Genomic DNA, 21,753 nt, shown 5'->3' with positions numbered 1-21,753 from the left:
CCAGGTCTGGCAGAATGTGCAGAAGATCTAGGTGCTGCTGTAGGCCCTCCTTGGTTGCTGACAGAAGCACCAGATCATCAGCAAACAGTAGACATTTGACTTCAGATTCTAGTAGGGTGAGGCCGGTGCTGCAGACTGTTCTAGTGCCCTCGCCAATTCTTTGATATATATGTTGAAGAGGGCTGCATCCCTGTCTCACCCCACGTCCCTGTGGGAAGAAATGTGTGTGTTTTTTGCCTATTTTAACCACACACTTGTTCTTTGTGTACATGGATTTTATAATGGCGTATGTTTTTCCACCAACACCACTTTCCATCAATTTGGTAAAAAGCCAATTTGACATTTGCTCAGTACATTGTTTTCACTGAGGAAATGTACGAGTCTGCTGTTAATGATAATGCAGAGGATTTTCCCAAGGTTGCTATTGACGCATATCCCACGGTAGTTATTAGGGTAAAATTTGTCTCCACTTTTGTGGATTGGGGTGACCAGTCCTTGGTTCCAAATATTGGGGAAGATGCCGGAGCTAAGGATGATGTTAAAGAGTTTTAGTATAGCCAATTGGAATTTGTTGTCTGTATATTTGATCATTTCATTGAGGATACCATCAACACCACAGGGCTTTTTGGGTTGGAGGGTTTGTATTTTGTCCTGTAGTTCATTCCAGGTCATTGGAGAATCCAGTGGGTTCTGGTCTTTAATAGTTGATTGTAAGATGTGTATTTGATCATGTTTATGTTTTTACCGTTTGTTCGTTGTTATAAAGCCAAACAGATTGGAGAAGTGGTTTACCCACATCTCCATTTTGGACAGATAATTCTTTGTGTTGTAGTTTGTTTAGTGTTTTCCAATTTTCCCAGAAGTGGTTAGAGTCTATGGATTCTTCAATTACATTGAGCTGATTTCTGACGTGCTGTTCCTTGTTTTTCTGTAGTGTATTTCTGTATTCTTTTAGTGATTCAGGTTTTCCGGGTCTCGATGTTTTTGGTTGGACAAGTTTCTCAATTTCTTTCTTAGATTTTTGCATTCTTCATCAAACCATTTGTCATTGTTGTTGATTTTCTTAGGTTTTCTATTTGAGATTTTTTAGATTTGATAGGGAAGCTGAGAGGTCAAATATACTGTTAAGATTTTCTACTGCCAAGTTTACACCTTCACTATTACAGTGGAACGTTTTGTCCATGAAGTTGTCTAGAAGGAATTGAATTTGTTGTTGCTTAATTGTTTTTTGGTAGGTTTCCAAACTACATTCCTAAAATCTACAGCATTTCTTAATATTACTCAGTTCCTTTGGCTTTGATGCCTCATGATTGAGTATTGCTCTGTTCAAGTAGACTGAGATTTTGCTGTGGTCTGATAGGGGTGTCAGTGGCCTGGCTGTGAATGCTCTGGGAGACTCTGGGATGAGGTCAGTGGTAAAGTAGTCTACAGTACTACTGCCAAGAGATGAGCTATAGGTGTACCTACCATAGGTAGTACAGAGTCCTTTTCAAAGCCTACCATTGTCTATGTACATATCCAGCGTGCGTGCGCTCTCTCTCTCTCTCTCTCTCTCTCTCTCTCTCTCTCTCTCTCTCTCTCCTCTCTCTCTCTCTCTCTCAGCTCTCTCTCTCTCTCTCTCTCTCTCCCCCAGCTCTCTCTCTCTCTCTCCCAGCTCTCTCTCTCTCTCTCTCTCTCTCCTCTCCCAGCTCTCTCTCTCTCTCTCCTCCCATCTCTCTCTCTCTCTCTCCCATCTCTCTCTCTCTCTCTCTCCCATCTCTCTCTCTCTCTCCCAGCTCTCTCTCCCTCCCATCTCTCTCTCTCTCTCCCAGCTCTCTCTCCCTCCCAGCTCTCTCTCTCTCTCTCTCTCTCGCTCGCTCTCTCTCTCTGCCCCTTTATCTCTGTTGCTTCCTCTCTCTCAGAGCACTCAGTAGAGTGGCAGTAGTGAGCCGAGAGCCTCCCTCAACCTTTTACAGTGGTAACAGTGGGGCCTATGTCTCTTTCACTGGGCTAAGTGCTGCACTCAATCGGCAGTTAACTGTTGGTAAAACAAGCCCCGCAGCACACAATACTCCTGCATTTACTGTATGTTGTCTAAAAAGCAGGGGATTAAGGACAGGAGACTACGGGTGTGTGTGTGTGTGTGTGTGTGTGTGTGTGTGTGTGTGTGTGTGTGTGTGTGTGTGTGTGTGTGTGTGTGTGTGTGTGTGTGTGTGTGTGTGTGTGTGTGTGTGTGTGTGTGTGTGTGTGTGTGTGTGTGAATGGAGTCGGGGGTCCTGTATCTGTAGAGTGAAATCACGGTGTCTAACGTTCACTCCTACAACACTGCCTCTGGTTAGCAGAACCTAGTAGGACCCATGACTTTGGAACAGGTAACAATAGTTATTATATGGGTTTGATAGTAGCAGACCAAACCAAGTTAGCTAGCACATGATTTGATTATGGCTTTGAGAATATAGATAGACAGACAGACAGACTGTGTGCGATGTGGCTGTGTCCATACTGTATACGCTGCATGCTGAGTGTTAAGGTGAGCTGCTGTACCTCATGTATAATGAATGGTTGCAGGGAGGGAGGGGACCCAGGGAGGGGACCCAGCCCAGCCCTCTCACCTGTCACGTGTCTCGGGTGTGTGTGTACTGTGTGTACTGTATGTGTGTGTGCCTATGCATGCATTTGTAGCCTAGCAGTAGCCTAGTGGTTAACAGGTTTGGGCCAATAACTGAAATGTCACTGGTTTGAATCCCTGAGATGACTAGGTGATAAATTGGTTGATGTGCCCTTGAGCAAGGCATTTAACCCTAATTACTCCTGTAAGTTGTTCTGGATAAGAGTGTCTGCTAAATGTAAAAATGCCTGTGTGTTTGTTAACATGCTGTTATGAATGGTCATTACTCTATAATAAAACTTTAGTATACCAATCCACTGTTTTCTGTTCCTCTCTGTCTGCAGGAAACGGTAGAACATGTCTTCCTCGTCATTTTCACTATAGAGACCTTCCTGAAGATTATCGCCTATGGTTTAGTGGCGCACCAGAACGCATATGTGAGAAACGGATGGAACATGCTGGATTTTGTCATTGTCGTTGTTGGGTAAGTATCTCCAAGATTCCATACTCTCCAGCCGCTCATTCAATGCCAACTGGAATTCATCTGATGAGCAGAACGTGGATAGTTTTTACCATAACACGTTTTTCCCGCTTGTGATGTGTCCTGGCCTTTTTTGTGTTTCAGTTTGGGGTTCGAATTTAAACTGCAGTTCCTCGTTTGAACTCAATGGTTTGCTGTGTACAGTATCTTTCAGCCTGCCTTTGTGCTTGTTTGTGACAGTTGAGGTGGACTTCTTTAAGCCTCCTTCCTTTCCAGTCAGTGTGCGTCCCAAATAGCACCTTATTCTCTATATAGTTCACTACTTTTGACCAGCGCCCTTGTCAAAAGTAGTGCACTTATTATATAGGGAATAGGGTGCCATTTGGAACATATCCACAGTCAGTGGCCCAGTCCTAAGAGAGACTCTTATCCAGCTACAATATACAGTATGACCTAGAAAAGACATGGAGGATAAATCACAGCTTTACCACCACTGGAGTGACTCACCATCTCACCCCATATTCTATCTCATCTCTCCCTCCTTCTCTCGCCCACCCTCTCTTCCTCTCTCTTTCCCTCCTCTCTAACTCCATATTCTCTCCTCTCTCATTCCCTATTTATCTCTCTCTCCCTCTCTCTCTTCTATTCCTCTACATTTTTCTCTTCCTCTCTGTCCCTACCTCCCTCCCTCCCTCCCTCCAATACAAACACAGTCCAGTAGGTAGCTAGGTCAAATCTATGTCTGTAAGCGGCATGCAGGGTTGATCTATCATCCAGTCAGATGCAGAGCGATGCATCCTGCTAGAATGACTGACTGACTGACTGACTGGCTGGCTGGCTGGCTGACAGACAGACAGACAGACAGGCAGGCAGGCAGGCAGGCAGGCAGGCTGGCTGGCTGGCCACAGAATACATGCACCAAAAAAGGTCAAAAGTACTCTACAAGAATGTACAGTGCCTTGCGAAAGTATTCGGCCGACCTTGAACTTTGCGACCTTTTGCCACATTTCAGGCTTCAAACATAAAGATATAAAACTGTATTTTTTTGTGAAGAATCAACAACAAGTGGGACACAATCATGAAGTGGAACGACATTTATTGGATATTTCAAACTTTTTTAACAAATCAAAAACTGAAAAATTGGGCGTGCAAAATTATTCAGCCCCCTTAAGTTAATACTTTGTAGCGCCACCTTTTGCTGCGATTACAGCTGTAAGTCACTTGGGGTATGTCTCTATCAGTTTTGCACATCGAGAGACTGAATTTTTTTCCCATTCCTCCTTGCAAAACAGCTCGAGCTCAGTGAGGTTGGATGGAGAGCATTTGTGAACAGCAGTTTTCAGTTCTTTCCACAGATTCTCGATTGGATTCAGGTCTGGACTTTGACTTGGCCATTCTAACACCTGGATATGTTTATTTTTGAACCATTCCATTGTAGATTTTGCTTTATGTTTTGGATCATTGTCTTGTTGGAAGACAAATCTCCGACCCAGTCTCAGGTCTTTTGCATACTCCATCAGGTTTTCTTCCATAATGGTCCTGTATTTGGCTCCATCCATCTTCCCATCAATTTTAACCATCTTCCCTGTCCCTGCTGAAGAAAAGCAGGCCCAAACCATGATGCTGCCACCACCATGTTTGACAGTGGGGATGGTGTGTTCAGGCTGATGAGCTGTGTTGCTTTTACGCCAAACATAACGTTTTGCATTGTTGCCAAAAAGTTCAATTTTGGTTTCATCTGACCAGAGCACCTTCTTCCACATGTTTGGTGTGTCTCCCAGGTGGCTTGTGGCAAACTTTAAACGACACTTTTTATGGATATCTTTAAGAAATGGCTTTCTTCTTGCCACTCTTCCATAAAGGCCAGATTTGTGCAATATACGACTGATTGTTGTCCTATGGACAGAGTCTCCCACCTCCGCTGTAGATCTCTGCAGTTCATCCAGAGTGATCATGGGCCTCTTTGGCTGCATCTCTGATCAGTCTTCTCCTTGTATGAGCTGAAAGTTTAGAGGGACGGCCAGGTCTTGGTAGATTTGCAGTGGTCTGATACTCCTTCCATTTCAATATTATCGCTTGCACAGTGCTCCTTGGGATGTTTAAAGCTTGGGAAATCTTTTTGTATCCAAATCCGGCTTTAAACTTCTTCACAACAGTATCTCGGACCTGCCTGGTGTGTTCCTTGTTCTTCATGATGCTCTCTGCGCTTTTAACGGACCTCTGAGACTATCACAGTGCAGGTGCATTTATACGGAGACTTGATTACACACATGTGGATTGTATTTATCATCATTAGTCATTTAGGTCAACATTGGATCATTCAGAGATCCTCACTGAACTTCTGGAGAGAGTTTGCTGCACTGAAAGTAAAGGGGCTGAATAATTTTGCACGCCCAATTTTTCAGTTTTTGATTTGTTAAAAAAAATGAAATATCCAATAAATGTCGTTCCACTTCATGATTGTGTCCCACTTGTTGTTGATTCTTCACAAAAAAATACAGTTTTATATCTTTATGTTTGAAGCCTGAAATGTGGCAAAAGGTTGCAAAGTTCAAGGGGGCCGAATACTTTCGCAAGGCACTGTAAATATACAGTATATAATAAAAGTGGTATTCTAGTTTGGTATTGTATTATATTCTGATGGTATTCTATTTTGGTATTTTGTTCTATTTTATTTTAATGGTATTCTATTTTGGTATTGTATTCTGATGGTATTCTTTTTTGGTATTCTATTCTGATGGTATTTTATTTTGGTATTCTATTCTATTATGATGGTATTCTATTTTGGCATTCTATTCTATTCTGATGGTATTCTATTTTGGTATTCTATTCTATTCTGATGGTATTCTATTTTGGTATTCTATTCTATTCTGATGTTATTCTATTTTGGTATTCTATTCTATTATGATGGTATTCTATTTTGGTATTCTATTCTATTCTGATTGGTATTCTATTCTATTCTATTCTGATGGTATTCTATTTTGGTATTCTATTCTATTCTGATGGTATTCTATTTTGGTATTCTATTCTATTCTGATGGTATTCTATTTTGATATTCTATTCTATTCTGATGGTATTCTATTTTGGTATTCTATTCTTTTCAAATGGTATTCTATTTAAGTGATAATGCCAGAGAAGCTGTGCCAAAATACCGTCTTCTCGGGCATTATCACTTTTATACACCTGGTTACCAACATATTCAAATAATGATTGACATATTTTAATTCGAAACGTTATTTTGATTCATATTATTTCATCCTTCCACAAGATATAGTCCCAAAACAAATCTAGGGTTGCTACCCAAGCTTGCTGGTTGTTCGTTCTATTGGTTTGGTTGCCAGAGACGCGACCCAGTCGTTCAGTCTTTTTGTTCTGTATCTATGGATGCGACCCAGTCTTTCGTTCTAAATGTCCCATTACCATACTGGCTGGCAACGTTCTTATCCCTTGCTTGCTAGCTAGCCAACTATGGCTAACTTAGTCACGCCAAACAGTGCAGCCAGAATAACAACAGTAGCTGCATTTGTTTAAGCTGTTTTCTAGTTACATTTATTTGGATACATCCATAACAATGAGTTAATGATGAGCAATATTGCCTGGTTTAGAAAATGTGCCCTCTCGTCAGGACACTGTTGTTCAGAGGAGCTAGCCAACAACACAGCTCACACATTCACTTCAAACTGAAGCTGGAAATACTGCAAACTATCTGCACTTTGTTTTGTTTCACCTTTTTTCAATTGACATTTCTTTGTATATATCTATACAAAGAATTATATCTAAAAAATTATGCCAACCCAGACACGTTCATTAGTATGGGACAGCTGGAGATCGAATTTTAATATTGAAACAATGTTGCGAATGTCGGTAAGACAGACAGCAAGGTTTATACAAATCTCCGCTGTTGAAAACGAAATGTTAGTCTAAAAGAAATATGAGATAATGTCTAGATGCTTTTATAGTGGAGATCAAGTTCAATAGCTTGGCTTGGTTGATGAGACAGTGGATTGCTCAGTCAGATGGAACGGAGTAAATAGGCATTTTAACGTAATTGATTTAGCCTTGTGGAGTGCGCTTTTAACCAATCAGCATTCAGGACCCACCTGTTGTATAATTTGGTATTCTATTCTATTCTGATGGTTTTCTATTTTGGTATTTTATTCTATTCTGATGGTATTTTATTTTGGTATTTTATTCTATTCTGATGGTATTCTATTTTGGTATTCTATTCTATTCTGATGGTATTCTATTTTCGTATTTTATTCTATTCTGATGGTATTCTATTTTGGTATTTTATTATGTTCTGATGGTATTCTATTTTGGTATTCTATTCTATTCTGATGATATTTTATTTTGGTATTTTATTCTATTCTGATGGTATTCTACTCATGTGAACAGATGAGTGACACATCAAACACCTCAGTTAATTTTCCCACTCTGATTCAGTCCAACATCAGTTAGCTACAGCTGCTGCAGCAGTCTGTGATTGTAGCCCTGAAGTATGACCCTCTATGGCCCTCCAGGCCTGTATTGGCAGCTCCATTCAGCCCATTTAGTGCCTACTGCTGCCCAGCTTTGACGTGATGTGCTGGGATGATTTCTCCTACTGGCTAGGTGAGGACAGGCTAACTGACTGGAATTAAGCGGACTCTTTTTTTACTATAGGATGTTCACTATTCACTCAGCCCATACACTACAGTATTGCATTGTATTTTCAACTGGTATTGTTGTGTGTGTGTGTGTGTGTGTGTGTGTGTGTGTGTGTGTGTGTGTGTGTGTGTGTGTGTGTGTGTGTGTGTGTGTGTGTGTGTGTGTGTGTGTGTGTGTGTGTTTGTTGATTTATTCATGTCGTCTATGTAGTTTGTACATGGGTTCAATACATTTGTGCTATATTTTTCAGCTTGTGTTCTTATTATTAATTTGTTACTGCAATCTTACAAACAGATGTTATATTCAGTGTGAAGCTTAAAAGTCATATGGTGATTTGCTGTATCAGTAGATACCTATTAGAGGTCGACCAATTAATCGGAATGGCCGATTAATTAGGGCCGATTTCAAGTTTTCATAACAATCGGAAATTGGTATTTTTGAACACAGATTTGACCGATTTTTTTTAAAGCACCTTTATTTAATCTTTATTTAACTAGGCAAGTCAGTTAAGAACACATTCTTATTTTCAATGACGGCCTAGGAACGGTGGGTTAACTGCCTCGTTCAGGGGCAGAACGACAGATTCTTACCTTGTCAGCTCGGGGCTGATCTAGCATCCTTTCGGTTACTGGTCCAACACTCTGACCACTAGGCTACCTGCCGCCAAGTCTAGGATGAGTTTAAGGAATAAGATTGCATAAACCGGGGGAACCTGATCCTAGATCCTACTCTGAGACTCTTTATGGATTCGGGCCCTTAATCGAAAGCTCCAATCCTGTAACGTATTCTCATTCTTTCTGCTGTAATTCTAAACAGACTGTTCAGTGTTGTCCTAGAGCTTTTTACCTGTAACATTCTCTTTCTGATGTGTTTTCTGTAAGACGGTTCCTCTGGTGTTTCTCTGCAGACTGTTCAGTGTTGTCCTGGAACTTTTGACCAAAGACTCTGTAGAGACGAAGGAGGAGGCAGAGGCGGGTGCGGCTGCAGCAGCGGCAGCGGCAGCGCTCCACCCCTCCGCACAAGGCCACGGGGGAAAGTCGGGCGGCTTCGACGTCAAAGCCCTCCGAGCCTTCCGTGTACTGCGACCCCTACGCCTGGTCTCAGGAGTGCCCAGTGAGTTACTGCTATCTGACCCTTCACCTTTGACCCCACAACAACACCGACCAGACCTGGGTTCAAATACTATTTGAGATCATTTCAAATACTTTATCTGGGCTTGATTGGGCTTGACTAACACAATGGAATAGAATAGTTACAAGGAGTACAAACCCCGTCCATCTGGCACTCCAGGCAGGCAAAAGCAAATTGGAAAGATTTGAAATAGTATTTCAACCTAGGTCTGACACAAATACAGTGTTGTGTTTATTGTTGTGAGTGCTGACGGACCCCTCACTTTTGACCCCCATGAGGAAACAGACACAGCAGCCTCTATTTCAGAGGCTGGCTAACCTCTGAAAGTCACTGCATAACACACACCAATAAATAACACTGCGAAAAACTGTGACCTGATATAACTGGCATTACCTCTATAAGGTTCAATTCAGTCTTCCTCAATCTTGTCCCCCCGTGGTCATGTATGGTTCAATGGTTAGGAAATTTGCCCTACGTTAAGGTGATAGGTTTGATTCCTGTAGCTTCGATTCCCACATCCGCATAATGAAAAAGTTTACTCTACACTCCTTTACTGTATGTTGTTCTGGAGAAAAATGTCCCAAAGTTACATATGTATTAGAAGTCTACTTCTGTCCTGACAGTCCCTCCCCAGCCCAAAACAGCCCAGCCGTTCCTCTCCATGACAGAAAGTGTTTCTCTCTCAGCTCAGACTATGTGTCTGTGGGGTGAAGACACTAACAGTAATATGTGACCATATGGTCTGTGTGCAGCCCCTCTGGAATGTTCTCTTAAAACAAGCTGTCCAAATCAATGCCCCAGAGACATGAGTTCTCCTGCAAGTGTGTGTGCGTGTGTGTGTGTCTCCCTCACACCCATGAAAAAAGACTCTTCGACATTCTGTCCAGATGCACATGCATGCACATGTTTACATACTGTACGACAAGGTTATTATAGTTTTGTGATTTAAAAAAAAATTGTTTTGAGGTTTTTATTTGAAATTCTGATTATTTTCAGTTTTCATACTTGATTTACTTGTTTTTATTCAGTTTTAGTTTGATAAAAACATTTCTATTTTGTTTTGATATGATTTATTTTCAGGGAGAGAAAGTAGGCCAGTGCATGGGAGGCTTGAAGCCATATACCCATATACCCATGCATGGGAGGCTTGAAGCAGTACTCCAGTGCTATTTCAGAAGGTCCAGTCACACAAATGTCCTAAGTGGCAAAGGTCCGGATGGATATTGTTTTTATCAGCATAGTAACAAACCTCAGCCTTGCTCAGCCTTGTCAAATCCTGACCGAATCCCCCCCCCCAAAAAAAATAAAAATAATGGCCGTCTCACTTTGTCTTTGTCATGAAATTCTTTGTGGGTGCTGTTCAGATGATTGGGTTTTTATATTTTATATGTGTTCCACACACGCTGCCATCTCCTGACACTACAATACACTTGTTTTTGTCCTTTCCAGCAATGTACTCAAAACAATCCCATTGTCGTGTCTCTGAATGATTAAATGAGATGACAGGCTATTTTATCAAATCGATTACCGAACGTTTAATTGATTACGTGATTTAATTAAACCATGCAACAATTAACTCATTAATAACCTGGGGCACCACAGAAGAGTGTTTATAGAGCTGCTGTCTTCTGAATAAACTCTTAAAGATCTGAAGATCTTTTTTATCAATAGCAGTCAATTGTTAATCGTCACCTTATTCAGTCTCATTCTCAATGTCATAAAGTACTTGGTTATCTGCACAAACACTGGCTAACAAGTTGAATCAGCAATACACAAATTGGCTTAATTATTTATTTACTAAATACCTAAATAATCACACAGAATTACATATAAATATACACAGGATAGATCATACATCGATTACTAATCATGTCATGAAAAGTCCCTAGTGGACTAACCCGATGTGACGGTTGGTTACACAAAGGAAGGGGGTTGGGTTTGAATGAAAGAGCGGGAAGACTGAGGAACAAAGGAATTGGGTCTCCATCGGACCTTGAGAAGCTATGCTACCGTAAATACAGAATCTTATGCATTCTAATAACCGCCCTTTCGGAAAAGGAAAATGCAAGATATATGTTTACTCTGAGCTGCGCTTCGATAGATGGGTCGAAGATGGAAGGCTGGTTTGCCTAGCAGAGATCGCCATTGTCCTTTGAAGAATCTTTCTGATCGTAGTGTTGTAGAGCAGATACGTTGAAGTACACTGTCGTTCTTAGGAGATTGTCTGTCCTTTCTTAACTGCAGCTGATAACTCAACGTCTAGGATGTATCACTTCTTCTTTAGTGAATAATAGTTCAAAGTTCATACTAAGTTGCCATAATCAGCTCGTGCTGTATTCTGGCTGGTCTAGTCGAAATTCACCATTCCAAATTGATGATCGTCACCTCCACGTTGAAATTCGCCCACCTAAACGTCAGGACAGCAGTCCTCACATTTCTGGAACTAAATGTTAATGATCGTTATGGGGGCTTTTGTATTGGGGAGGAGAAGGGGCGTTTCATCCTTCTAACCAATGTCTGTGCTCCCGAGGGTGGGGTTACTGATTGAGCATAAGTTTACTTATGAAACAATTCTCTCATTTAGAAGCTAAAATCACATTTCATCTTCTCACAAATAGTTTCATGTTTAATCACAAATGTTTTTCAAGATTTTGAAAAAAATCTGTTAGCTAGAATGTGTAGACTTTCAAAGATACAATTACGTGGTCCTATCATCAGTAACAATCTACCAAAACAATGACTGATCTGACATAATATTCCAATGGACCCTTCCATTACAGAAGTATTGTTTCATTGTTCAACTTTCTGATGTTACCATCCTGTAGAGTCTTTCTCTGTGGTAGCAAAGGTCTTTCCAAAAGTCCATTCTGTAGAGTGGAGAAAAAGAGGTTCTGTATTTATGGGGGGGTCATAAACCAGTGGGGGGGAGAGAGAGAAAACGGGTTTTATGACCCTCACCAAACAGGGCAATGTCATGACAGTCCCCCTCTGTTGGGTTCAATCTTGCGATTATCCTGCAAGTTGCAAACCAACATAAAAATGACTTTGAGTTGTCCTGGTTGTGGGTCATTGTTGCGGTCCCCCTCTGGTGGTTTACCTTTGGTAGGTTTTCTGGAAGCTGCAAAGCACCACAGGAATGGCCAGGGGATGTCCAGTTTGGGGATCGCCGTTCTGGACCTGTCGTCTGGTCATCCAGACTAGAAGATCTGGGCAGTAACATAGACAGATGTTAACAACGCACATGAAACCATACAGGGCTGTGCCTTTTGCGACAGACCACTGCTGGTGTTGGGTTTGCTGCTGCCATTGTTCACACCTAGGGTTCAGGCTCACACTCCGCGCTCGCCCTCGGATTTCTTCCCTGTTAGCTACTGATAGCTAGTGATAGTGATGAACAAGCTAGGCCTATTTGAATCATTGCCATCTACTGGCAGCATTTACCCACCAGATTCAGAGGCATCAAAGCCCCATCAGAAGAAAAAAAACATTACATTTTTGCCCAAAGTAAAAAAATATATATAAAAAAATAATAATAAACATAATTTACTATGTTTTTTTGTTGTTGTTGTTGTTTTTGTTATTTTTGCAGTCAAAGATAATAGTTTCAGTATAGTTTTAGTTTTTCAAATGTTTTTCTTAATATTTTTCCATTTGAGTTTTTATTTTAGTTTCAGTTTTACTATAATAACCATTTACTATAATAACCTTATTATATGCACAGGCACACAAGTGCATTCACAAACAAACCACATACCCACACACATACTTCATACAAACCCTGATAACATGAGTGGATTGGTGATCCAATGAGCCCGTCCTCCCCATTTCTCCTCCCCACCATCCTCAACTGACCAATACCAATTCAACCACATACAATATTACTGTTGCACACACACACACACACACACACACACACACACACACACACACACACATCTAGCTATGTCTTCCCTACCTAACCTGTATGTTTGACTCTTTCTAGGTTTACAGGTTGTGTTGAACTCCATTATTAAAGCCATGGTCCCTCTCCTCCACATCGCCCTGCTGGTCCTGTTTGTCATTATCATCTACGCCATCATCGGCCTTGAGCTCTTCATTGGCAAAATGCACGCTACCTGCTTCTTCCCCAGCACAGGTAAGAGCATGCGTGCGTGTGTGTGTGTGTGAGTGTGTGCATCTTACCATCTGTGTGTGTGGACATGACTATTGCATTTGTATTTCAGTCTCCCTCTCGGTTTCTCTCTCTCTCTCCCCGCCCCCCTCTCTGTAGGCATGATAGCGGAGGATGATCCGGCTCCATGTGCGATCTCAGGGCACGGGCGCCAATGTCCCATCAATGGCACTGAGTGCAGGGAGGGCTGGCACGGCCCCAACAACGGCATCACCAACTTTGACAACTTCCTGTTCGCCATGCTGACTGTGTTCCAGTGTATCACCATGGAGGGCTGGACAGACGTGCTCTACTGGGTGAGGCCCTCCGTCATAGAGATCCCATCATTCATATCATATTTCAGTCTGTACCCTCTGCTCTCCCTGTGCGGTCTCTGTATGAACTTTGACCCACTCATTCCCTCTGAGAATTTGACTAAGCTGGTGTGTCAGTAGATTAGTCATTAGGCCTAGATGTGACTGACATTTAAATGTTAAAGATTCAGTCAAGCATTTCTCTATATATCTGAGTCCCAGAACCTTCCTTCACCTTTTTTATCACTCTGAACTGTAAAACTATATATAAATGCCTTGAGGTTTTTCCTTTCATCTTGCATTCTTAGCAAACAGGTATTTTCACCTTTCTCTACCTCGGACTATCCATTTTATTCTCTTTCTCTTCCTCCCCTCTTTCTTCTTCTTCTTTCCCCATCTCTCTTTGGTGACGGGTGCTCCTCCAGATGAATGATGCTATGGGTCTAGAGCTACCATGGGTCTACTTTGTTTCTCTTGTCATCTTCGGCTCCTTCTTTGTTCTAAACCTGGTTCTGGGAGTGTTGAGCGGGTAAGACACCTCTGTCTGTCTGTATGCCTGTCTACCTGTCCGTCCGTCCGTCCGTCTGTCTGTCTGTCTGTCTGTCGACCTGGTTCTCGCTCTATGTCTGTCTGCCTGTCTGTCTCTCTCTGCCTGCCTGTCTGTCTTACCTGTCTGTCTGCCTACCTGTCTATCTGTCTGTCTGTATCTATAGGTCTGTCTGTTAACCTGCTGCTCTGGGCTCCAACAGGTGAACGACGCCATCGGCTTTGGAACGCCCGCCATCTACTTTGTTAGTCTGATCATTCTGGGCTCCTTTTTCGTGCTTAACCTTGTGCTGGGTGTTCTGAGTGGGTAAGAGGTGGAGGGGGCTGTGTCCTGGGTGTTCTGAGTGGGTCAGAGGTGGAGGGGGCTGTGTGCTGGGTGTTCTGAGTGGGTCAGAGGTGGAGGGGGCTGTGTGCTGGGTGTTCTGAGTGGGTCAGAGGTGGTGGGGGCTGTGTGCTGGGTGTTCTGAGTGGGTCAGAGGTGGAGGTGGCTGTGTGCTGGGTGTTCTGAGTGGGTCAGAGGTGGTGGGGGCTGTGTGCTGGGTGTTCTGAGTGGGTCAGAGGTGGTGGGGGCTGTGTGCTGGGTGTTCTGAGTGGGTAAGAGGTGGTGGGGGTTGTGTGCTGGGTGTTTTGAGTGGTTAAGTGGTGGGGGGCTGTGTGCTGGGTGTTCTGAGTGGGTAAGAGGTGGTGGGGGCTGTGTGCTGGGTGTTCTGAGTGGGTCAGAGGTGGAGGGGGCTGTGTGCTGGGTGTTCTGAGTGTGTCAGAGGGGGGAGGGGGCTGTGTGCTGGGTGTTCTGAGTGGGTCAGAGGTGGTAGGGGCTGTGTGCTGGGTATTCTGGGTGGGTAAGAGGTGGTGGGGGCTGTGTGCTGGGTGCCGAATGCTCTGCAGTGGGGTGTGGGCTGTGTGTGTGCGCTGTGCGCATTGTGTTTTCTGTGCGTGGTGAGGTAAGGACAGACAATGGTGTGGCTTGCAGTGTGTGGTGTTGGGGAATGGTGAGAAAGTCTCAGGGAAACAGAGATGGAAATACTCAGTCACTGGTAATACAGTATTCCATTTTGATATATAATTCTGACTGATGCCGTTTACTGCCCTGGCCACCACCAGTATAACCTTTGTCGACCTCTCACTCATTTTGCGTTGTGTTTCCTCGTCTCAACAACCTGTAGCAAAGGGAGCCGTTTCCCCCCACCTCTGTCATCACCACCACCACCCAACATCCTGTACAACAACGTCCTGTAGGTTTTTGACTCAAGCTCTAATCTAGCACACCTGATTCTAATGATTAGCTGGTTGATAAGCTGAACCAGTTTAGTTACAATTAGGTTGGAGTGAAAACCTAGAGGAGGGTAGCTCTCCAGGAACAGGGCTAGAGACCCCTGCACTACTCTAGCAGCACTGGCCATAGAGAGGATGTGTGTTCTTTCTTAGAGGGGTCTGTTGGCGGTTGGCAATGTTCCCTAAAGGTTCTGCTAATGTTCCCTGAAGGTTCTGCTAATGTTCCCTGAAGGTTCTGCTAATGTTCCCTGAAGGTTCTTCTCTCTCTATGATTTTTTTTTCTTTCTTCAGATGTATTCGCGGGAAGGTCATTTAAGAGAAAATGATATTACGGTTCCAGTTAAGTTTGACATTCAGTAATGGTAGATGATTATAGTAATTAATATGTCATACTGTAATATGCTAGAAGTGGGACTGATTATTCAAGTAGCAATTTACGTAGCAACAAGACCCACTGGGCAAAACAAAACAGCTAAAGGAATGTTTGTTTTTACAAATTGACAAATTAATTTAAAATATGTCTACATGTTATATTTTCACATTCATAGCATATTATAGGCACTCCAGGGTACACCTTTTGGTTTCCAAAATGTTCTAGGAATATCATTGAGATGTTCTATTGTAGTGTATTTAGTAGGCCTTTGTGAACACAATCCTCTGGGAATATTTTGACAACCATAATTGTTTGATGCTTAATTCCAAAGTGATGGCCTCACTGTGTTAACCGCTCATTTGAATGACTGAACGTTTCCCTGAAGCTATTCCACCCACAATATTGGCCAGTGGTCATCAGCTTGCATGTTGTTTTGTGTGTGTTTCTGATTCCTGTGTGAAAATAGTATAACATTCTGACTACATACCAGTAACCACTCCCCCCATTGGTCTATCTCTGCATCATATTGATGTTCTGTTGTTTTTGAAAGGTGTCCGTCCCCATCCAGTGGCTGGGCTAGGGCTAGGAGGACTACACAGGCAATCAGAGGTCAAAAGTAGTGCACTATATAGGGAATGGGGTGCCATTTGTGACAGTGATATAATAGAAGGAGCAGTTCTCCAGTGTATTGATGTGTTATACTGTTAGGAGCTGGATACACCACCATGCATTGGTATCATATTGACTGCCTGAATTGACACAGTTGTACTGTGGATTAGATTGACTGTCTGACTGTCTGAAGGACACAATTGGATTGAGCACTCATTGCCCATTCAGTATGAACTGTATTACATTTTGTATACAAATTGTGTGGTGAGGCGTTACTGAGTCTGAGCATGTGTTTTGTGTGTGATTTTGCATGTGGCGCATTTGTGTGTTTGTATGTTGTGTATGCATTCACTAACGTGGGTGCATTCTGTGTGCCTGTCTGTGTGCATGTGTGTGGTTGCATGTGTGTGCTTGCTTCTGTGTGTGTCTGTGCCCACAGAGAGTTCTCCAAGGAGAGAGAGAAGGCCAAGGCCAGAGGAGACTTCCAGAAGCTGAGAGAGAAGCAGCAGCTAGAGGAGGACCTGAAGGGCTACCTGGACTGGATCACTCAGGCCGAGGACATCGACCCTGACAACGAGGACGAGGAGGGCAACGAGGAGGGCAAACGCAACCGTAAGCACCCTACAACATACACACACATACTACCCTAAAACACACACACACACAAACATGTGCACACACAAACCGTACACAACACACCACCCTAAATCACACACTACTCCAGAACACACACTACCCCAAAACACACACACTCTCCTAAAATACACACTACCCCAAAACATACACACTATCCTAAAACACACACTACCCCAAAACATACACACTCTCCTAAAACACACACTCCCCAAAACATACACACTATCCTAAAACACACACTACCCCAAAACATACACACTCTCCTAAAACACACACTCCCCAAAACATACACACTATCCTAAAACACACACTACCCCAAAACATACACACTATCCTAAAATACACACTCCCCAAAACATACACACTATCCTAAAACACACACTACCCCAAATCATACACACTATCCTAAAATACACACTACCCCAAAACAAACACTACCCCAAAACATACACACTATCCTAAAACACACACTACCCCAAAACATACACACTATCCTAAAACACACACTACCCCAAAACAAACACTACCCCAAAACATACAAACTATCCTAAAACACACACACAGCGCAAGAGCAGCCAGTGAGTGTACCTGTGCACCACAGAAAAACTACAGTATGGGTGGCATGTTGTTTAGGGAAATATAGCTACTGAAGGTTTCCAGTGTGACCTGCTCTTTTGCAGTCTCGCAGCTCTCATTGGCCACATACTGGAATTCTGTGTTCAGGGTTACTGAGTTAAATCCACATACACACTAAAGTACTACACACACCACACACACACGGCTAAGCAGATAATATAGATTTGATGAGCCAGAGTCCCCTGTAATGTAGGTCAGTGTAGGGAGACGAAGCCAAAAGATCAAGGTTGTTTTAAAAAAAAAAAGATTACACACATAATCTGTGTCACGGCTGCGCTGCGAGTCAGGTGATTACACTCTCTCACTCTCTGTCTAGACACACACACACACACATAGACACATACACTCCTACATGTACAACTATATTAACCACTATATCTTGTAATCAGCAATGTTTCCAATATTGTTGTCAACTATTGTTATGACTCTAAAGAGTATCTATGTCTGGTTTGTGAGGTGCACTATACAGCCTTCCTCAGTTCACACCATAGTCATGTTAGTGGAGCTCCAGTTGAGTTAGTCTGAGAAGGGAAAAAAGGGATAAATCATATTACTTGAGCAGAAGAAAGACTGTAATCCAAATCCTCTTTATGTAAGCAGCACATGATGCAGAACAGAACAGCAAACTGTTACTGCCCCTCCATACAGCTTTAGTACTGTACCCTCCCTACCTATCAACCATATACTGTTACTGCCCCTCCATACAGCTTTAGTACTGTACCCTCCCTACCTGTCAACCAGATACTGTTACTGCCCCTCCATACAGATTTAGTACTGTACCCTCCCTACCTATCAACCATATACTGTTACTGCCCCTCCATACAGCTTTAGTACTGTACCCTCCCTACCTGTCAACCAGATACTGTTACTGCCCCTCCATACAGATTTAGTACTGTACCCTCCCTACCTATCAACCATATACTGTTACTGCCCCTCCATACAGCTTTAGTACTGTACCCTCCCTACCTGTCAACCAGATACTGTTACTGCCCTTCCATACAGATTTAGTACTGTACCCTCCCTACCTATCAACCATATACTGTTACTGCCCCTCCATACAGCTTTAGTACTGTACCCTCCCTACCTGTCAACCAGATACTGTTACTGCCCCTCCATACAGCTTTAGTACTGTACCCTCCCTACCTGTCAACCAGATACTGTTACTGCCCCTCCATACAGATTTAGTACTGTACCCTCCCTACCTATCAACCATATACTGTTACTGCCCCTCCATACAGCTTTAGTACTGTACCCTCCCTACCTGTCAACCAGATACTGTTACTGCCCTTCCATACAGCTTTAGTACTGTACCCTCCCTACCTGTCAACCAGATACTGTTACTGCCCTTCCATACAGATTTAGTACTGTACCCTCCCTACCTGTCAACCAGATACTGTTACTGCCCTTCCATACAGCTTTAGTACTGTACCCTCCCTACCTGTCAACCAGATACTGCCCTTCCATTACTGCTGTTACCCCTTCCATACAGCTTTAGTACTGTACCCTCCCTACCTGTCAACCAGATACTGTTACTGCCCTTCCATACAGCTTTAGTACTGTACCCTCCCTACCTATCAACCATATACTGTTACTGCCCCTTCCATACAGCTTTAGTACTGTACCCTCCCTACCTGTCAACCAGATACTGTTACTGCCCCTCCATACAGCTTTAGTACTGTACCCTCCCTACCTGTCAACCAGATACTGTTACTGCCCTTCCATACAGCTTTAGTACTGTACCCTCCCTACCTATCAACCAGATACTGTTACTGCCCTTCCATACAGCTTTAGTACTGTACCCTCCCTACCTGTCAACCAGATACTGTTACTGCCCTTCCATACAGCTTTAGTACTGTACCCTCCCTACCTGTCAACCAGATACTGTTACTGCCCTTCCATACAGTTTATTACTGTACCCTCCCTACCTGTCAACCATATACTGTTACTGCCCTTCCATACAGCTTTAGTACAGTATATTTCTCGTCACCATCCCTTCCTATGAACCAGAGAGCAGCACTATACCACTACACTATCTCTCAGTCTCCAGTCTCCTTCCCCTAGAAAGTACTGAGCTCTAGATTAGAATCACAACCTCTTTCACTGATTTACTTTAAAGCCACATCTCTCCTGTATTCTCTCCAAACTCCAGAGTTTCAGTACGGTCCCTGTCCCTCTCGTGTTTACCAAGTATGTAGATTTAGTCAAGCATCTCTGCCATGCTTCCAAATATACTGTTTTACTTAGACATTTATCGTTCTATTGTCAATAACTGTATTTCAGTCCCTCCAGGATTCTGCTATGCTGTTATCACAATTGTTTTTGCAGAATCAACAGTTCCCTGCATATTATGCGAGGGCTTGCAAATTTGACCAATCACTGCGGTATTGCCGCATAAACAATAAAATCATCACAATATTATCGCATATAACTGACCCATCTCCCCAGAACAAAAAGAGGGCTTGCAAGTTCAACCAATCACCACACATTTACCGCAGAATATGGTTCAATCAAGCCATGCGTCATCAAAGTTTTTGCCTCGTCATTGCATTTTCGTTACAAATTGGACAAAATCATTACATTTTCCCAAACAAAATGTCCAAATTGCTGCAGCAAAATCAAGTATTTTTACCCGCAAATATCACAAAAAATCTCTGTGAAATCCTGGAGGGATGGGGATTTAGCAATTGAACCTTCAAACCAAGTAAGGTAATGTATATTAAATTATAGTAAAGTATAGTAAAATATAGTCAAGTATAGTCAAGCAAGTATAGAATACTACAGCAAGTAAAGGATTACCACAGGATTATCACCACTGCCTCCATTTATACACCGTTAACATAACTAGTAACTGGATAGCAACATGATAGGAGATATGTATCGTAGGAGTAGCATCTTCAGTATGTAGGGGTCTCAGAAGAGATCTTTCTAGTGCTCAGAATGCTTGGCACTAGGCTGAAGGTTGGGGTTAAAGGTCAGTGGTTATAATAACATGGATCCCTCGGCGATGCCAACTTGTGAAATGCATCACCCTGGCTTTTCTGTGTCTATCACCGTACCCGGGCATGACATGAGAGACTGTATAGTAACATATACACTGAGTGTACAAAACATTAAGAACACCTGCTCTTTCCATGCAATTGACTGACCAGGTGAATAAGTTTTAATGTCACATGCACAAGTACAGTGAAATGCCTTTTTTTCCAACTAAAAAGTATTAAAAAATTATAATTCCAGGTCAAATCCAGGTCAAAGCTATGATCCCTTATTGATGTCACTTGTTAAATCCACTTAAATCAGTGTAGATGAAGGGAAGGAGACAGGTTAAAGAAGGATTCTTAAGTCTTGGGAAAATTGAGACATGGATTGTGTGTGTGTGCTATTCAGAAGGTGAATGGGCAAGACAAAATATTTAAGTGCCTTTGAACGGGGTATGGTAGTAGGTGCCAGGCGCACCGGTTTGTGTCAAGAGCTGCAATGCTGCTGGGTTTTTCATGCTCAACAGTTTGTGTGTATATCAAGAATAGTCCACCACCTAAAGGACATCCTGCCAACTTGACACAACTGTGGGAAGCATTGGAGTCAACATGGGCCAGCATCCCTTTGGAACGCTTTTAGGAAGGTGTTCTTAATGTTTTGTACACTCAGTGTGCATGTGAATGCTGTTAATTTGCATTGCAGCATGTAGGTATAGGCTCTAGAGCTGTACTGTTCTGTATGACCCCCCCCTCCCCTCTGGCCTGCAGGTGCTAGCTTCCTGTCATGTGACTAACAGTTGTCCATCTTCCTCTTCTGCTCCTCTTCAGTGTCTACCACAGTCCATGCTACTGGTGTCAGTGGTGCTGGTGTTGTCAGTCAGTGTCGCTGTTGCCAGCTGTACTGGGTCGTTCCACAAAAAGAGTGCCTTTAAGTAGAAATTGTGCACAAATATTGAGGTTTAAAAACCTGTTATATTAAATGATGTGCCCTTTAATATAGACCACATTGATAATTTAATAAAGCAGATTTTATATTTGAATAAAGGCTTGCTAAATGCTTGTAAAATTAAACATTTTGATATGTCCCTTCATCAACCCTGTGCCACTTCTAGAAAGATTTTAACCCACTTAATCCCAAAAGTTACACTTACTTACTATCATTGTAAAGCTCTTGTTATTTTGTTGCTTTGACAATGTCATTTCTGAAGATTATTATTTATGTCATGTAATTTGTGTTTAATTTACATATGTTCCTCATTTTAAGGTCAACCCTGTTACGTGAACTGAAATCTTGTTTTTAATAGGGTGAAACTATTAGTAAAAAAATAAAATAAAAAAATCCTAAATTCATTGAACATCTAATAGTAAAATCATACGGAAAAGCAAGTGAGCTGGT

The 21,753-nt window shown here is 42.5% G+C and overlaps 1 protein-coding gene across 1 annotated transcript in view; it reads left to right on the top strand.

The window, feature by feature from the left end:
- LOC112255325 (voltage-dependent L-type calcium channel subunit alpha-1D) overlaps nucleotides 1-21,753 on the top strand; it is a 134,635-nt gene that overhangs the window by 45,879 nt on the left and 67,003 nt on the right. Inside the window, exons 4-9 of the mRNA XM_042324674.1 lie at nucleotides 2,932-3,071; nucleotides 8,623-8,828; nucleotides 12,829-12,981; nucleotides 13,117-13,313; nucleotides 13,736-13,839; nucleotides 16,550-16,722. Coding sequence (XP_042180608.1) covers nucleotides 2,932-3,071; nucleotides 8,623-8,828; nucleotides 12,829-12,981; nucleotides 13,117-13,313; nucleotides 13,736-13,839; nucleotides 16,550-16,722 — 973 coding nt within the window. The remainder of the gene's footprint in view (nucleotides 1-2,931; nucleotides 3,072-8,622; nucleotides 8,829-12,828; nucleotides 12,982-13,116; nucleotides 13,314-13,735; nucleotides 13,840-16,549; nucleotides 16,723-21,753) is intronic.

This window comes from Oncorhynchus tshawytscha, linkage group LG07 (assembly GCF_018296145.1).
Source record: "Oncorhynchus tshawytscha isolate Ot180627B linkage group LG07, Otsh_v2.0, whole genome shotgun sequence".
Classification (NCBI taxonomy): Eukaryota; Metazoa; Chordata; class Actinopteri; order Salmoniformes; family Salmonidae; genus Oncorhynchus; species Oncorhynchus tshawytscha.
Note: the sequence above shows the minus strand (reverse complement) of the source record. Positions and strands in the feature narration are given on the sequence as shown.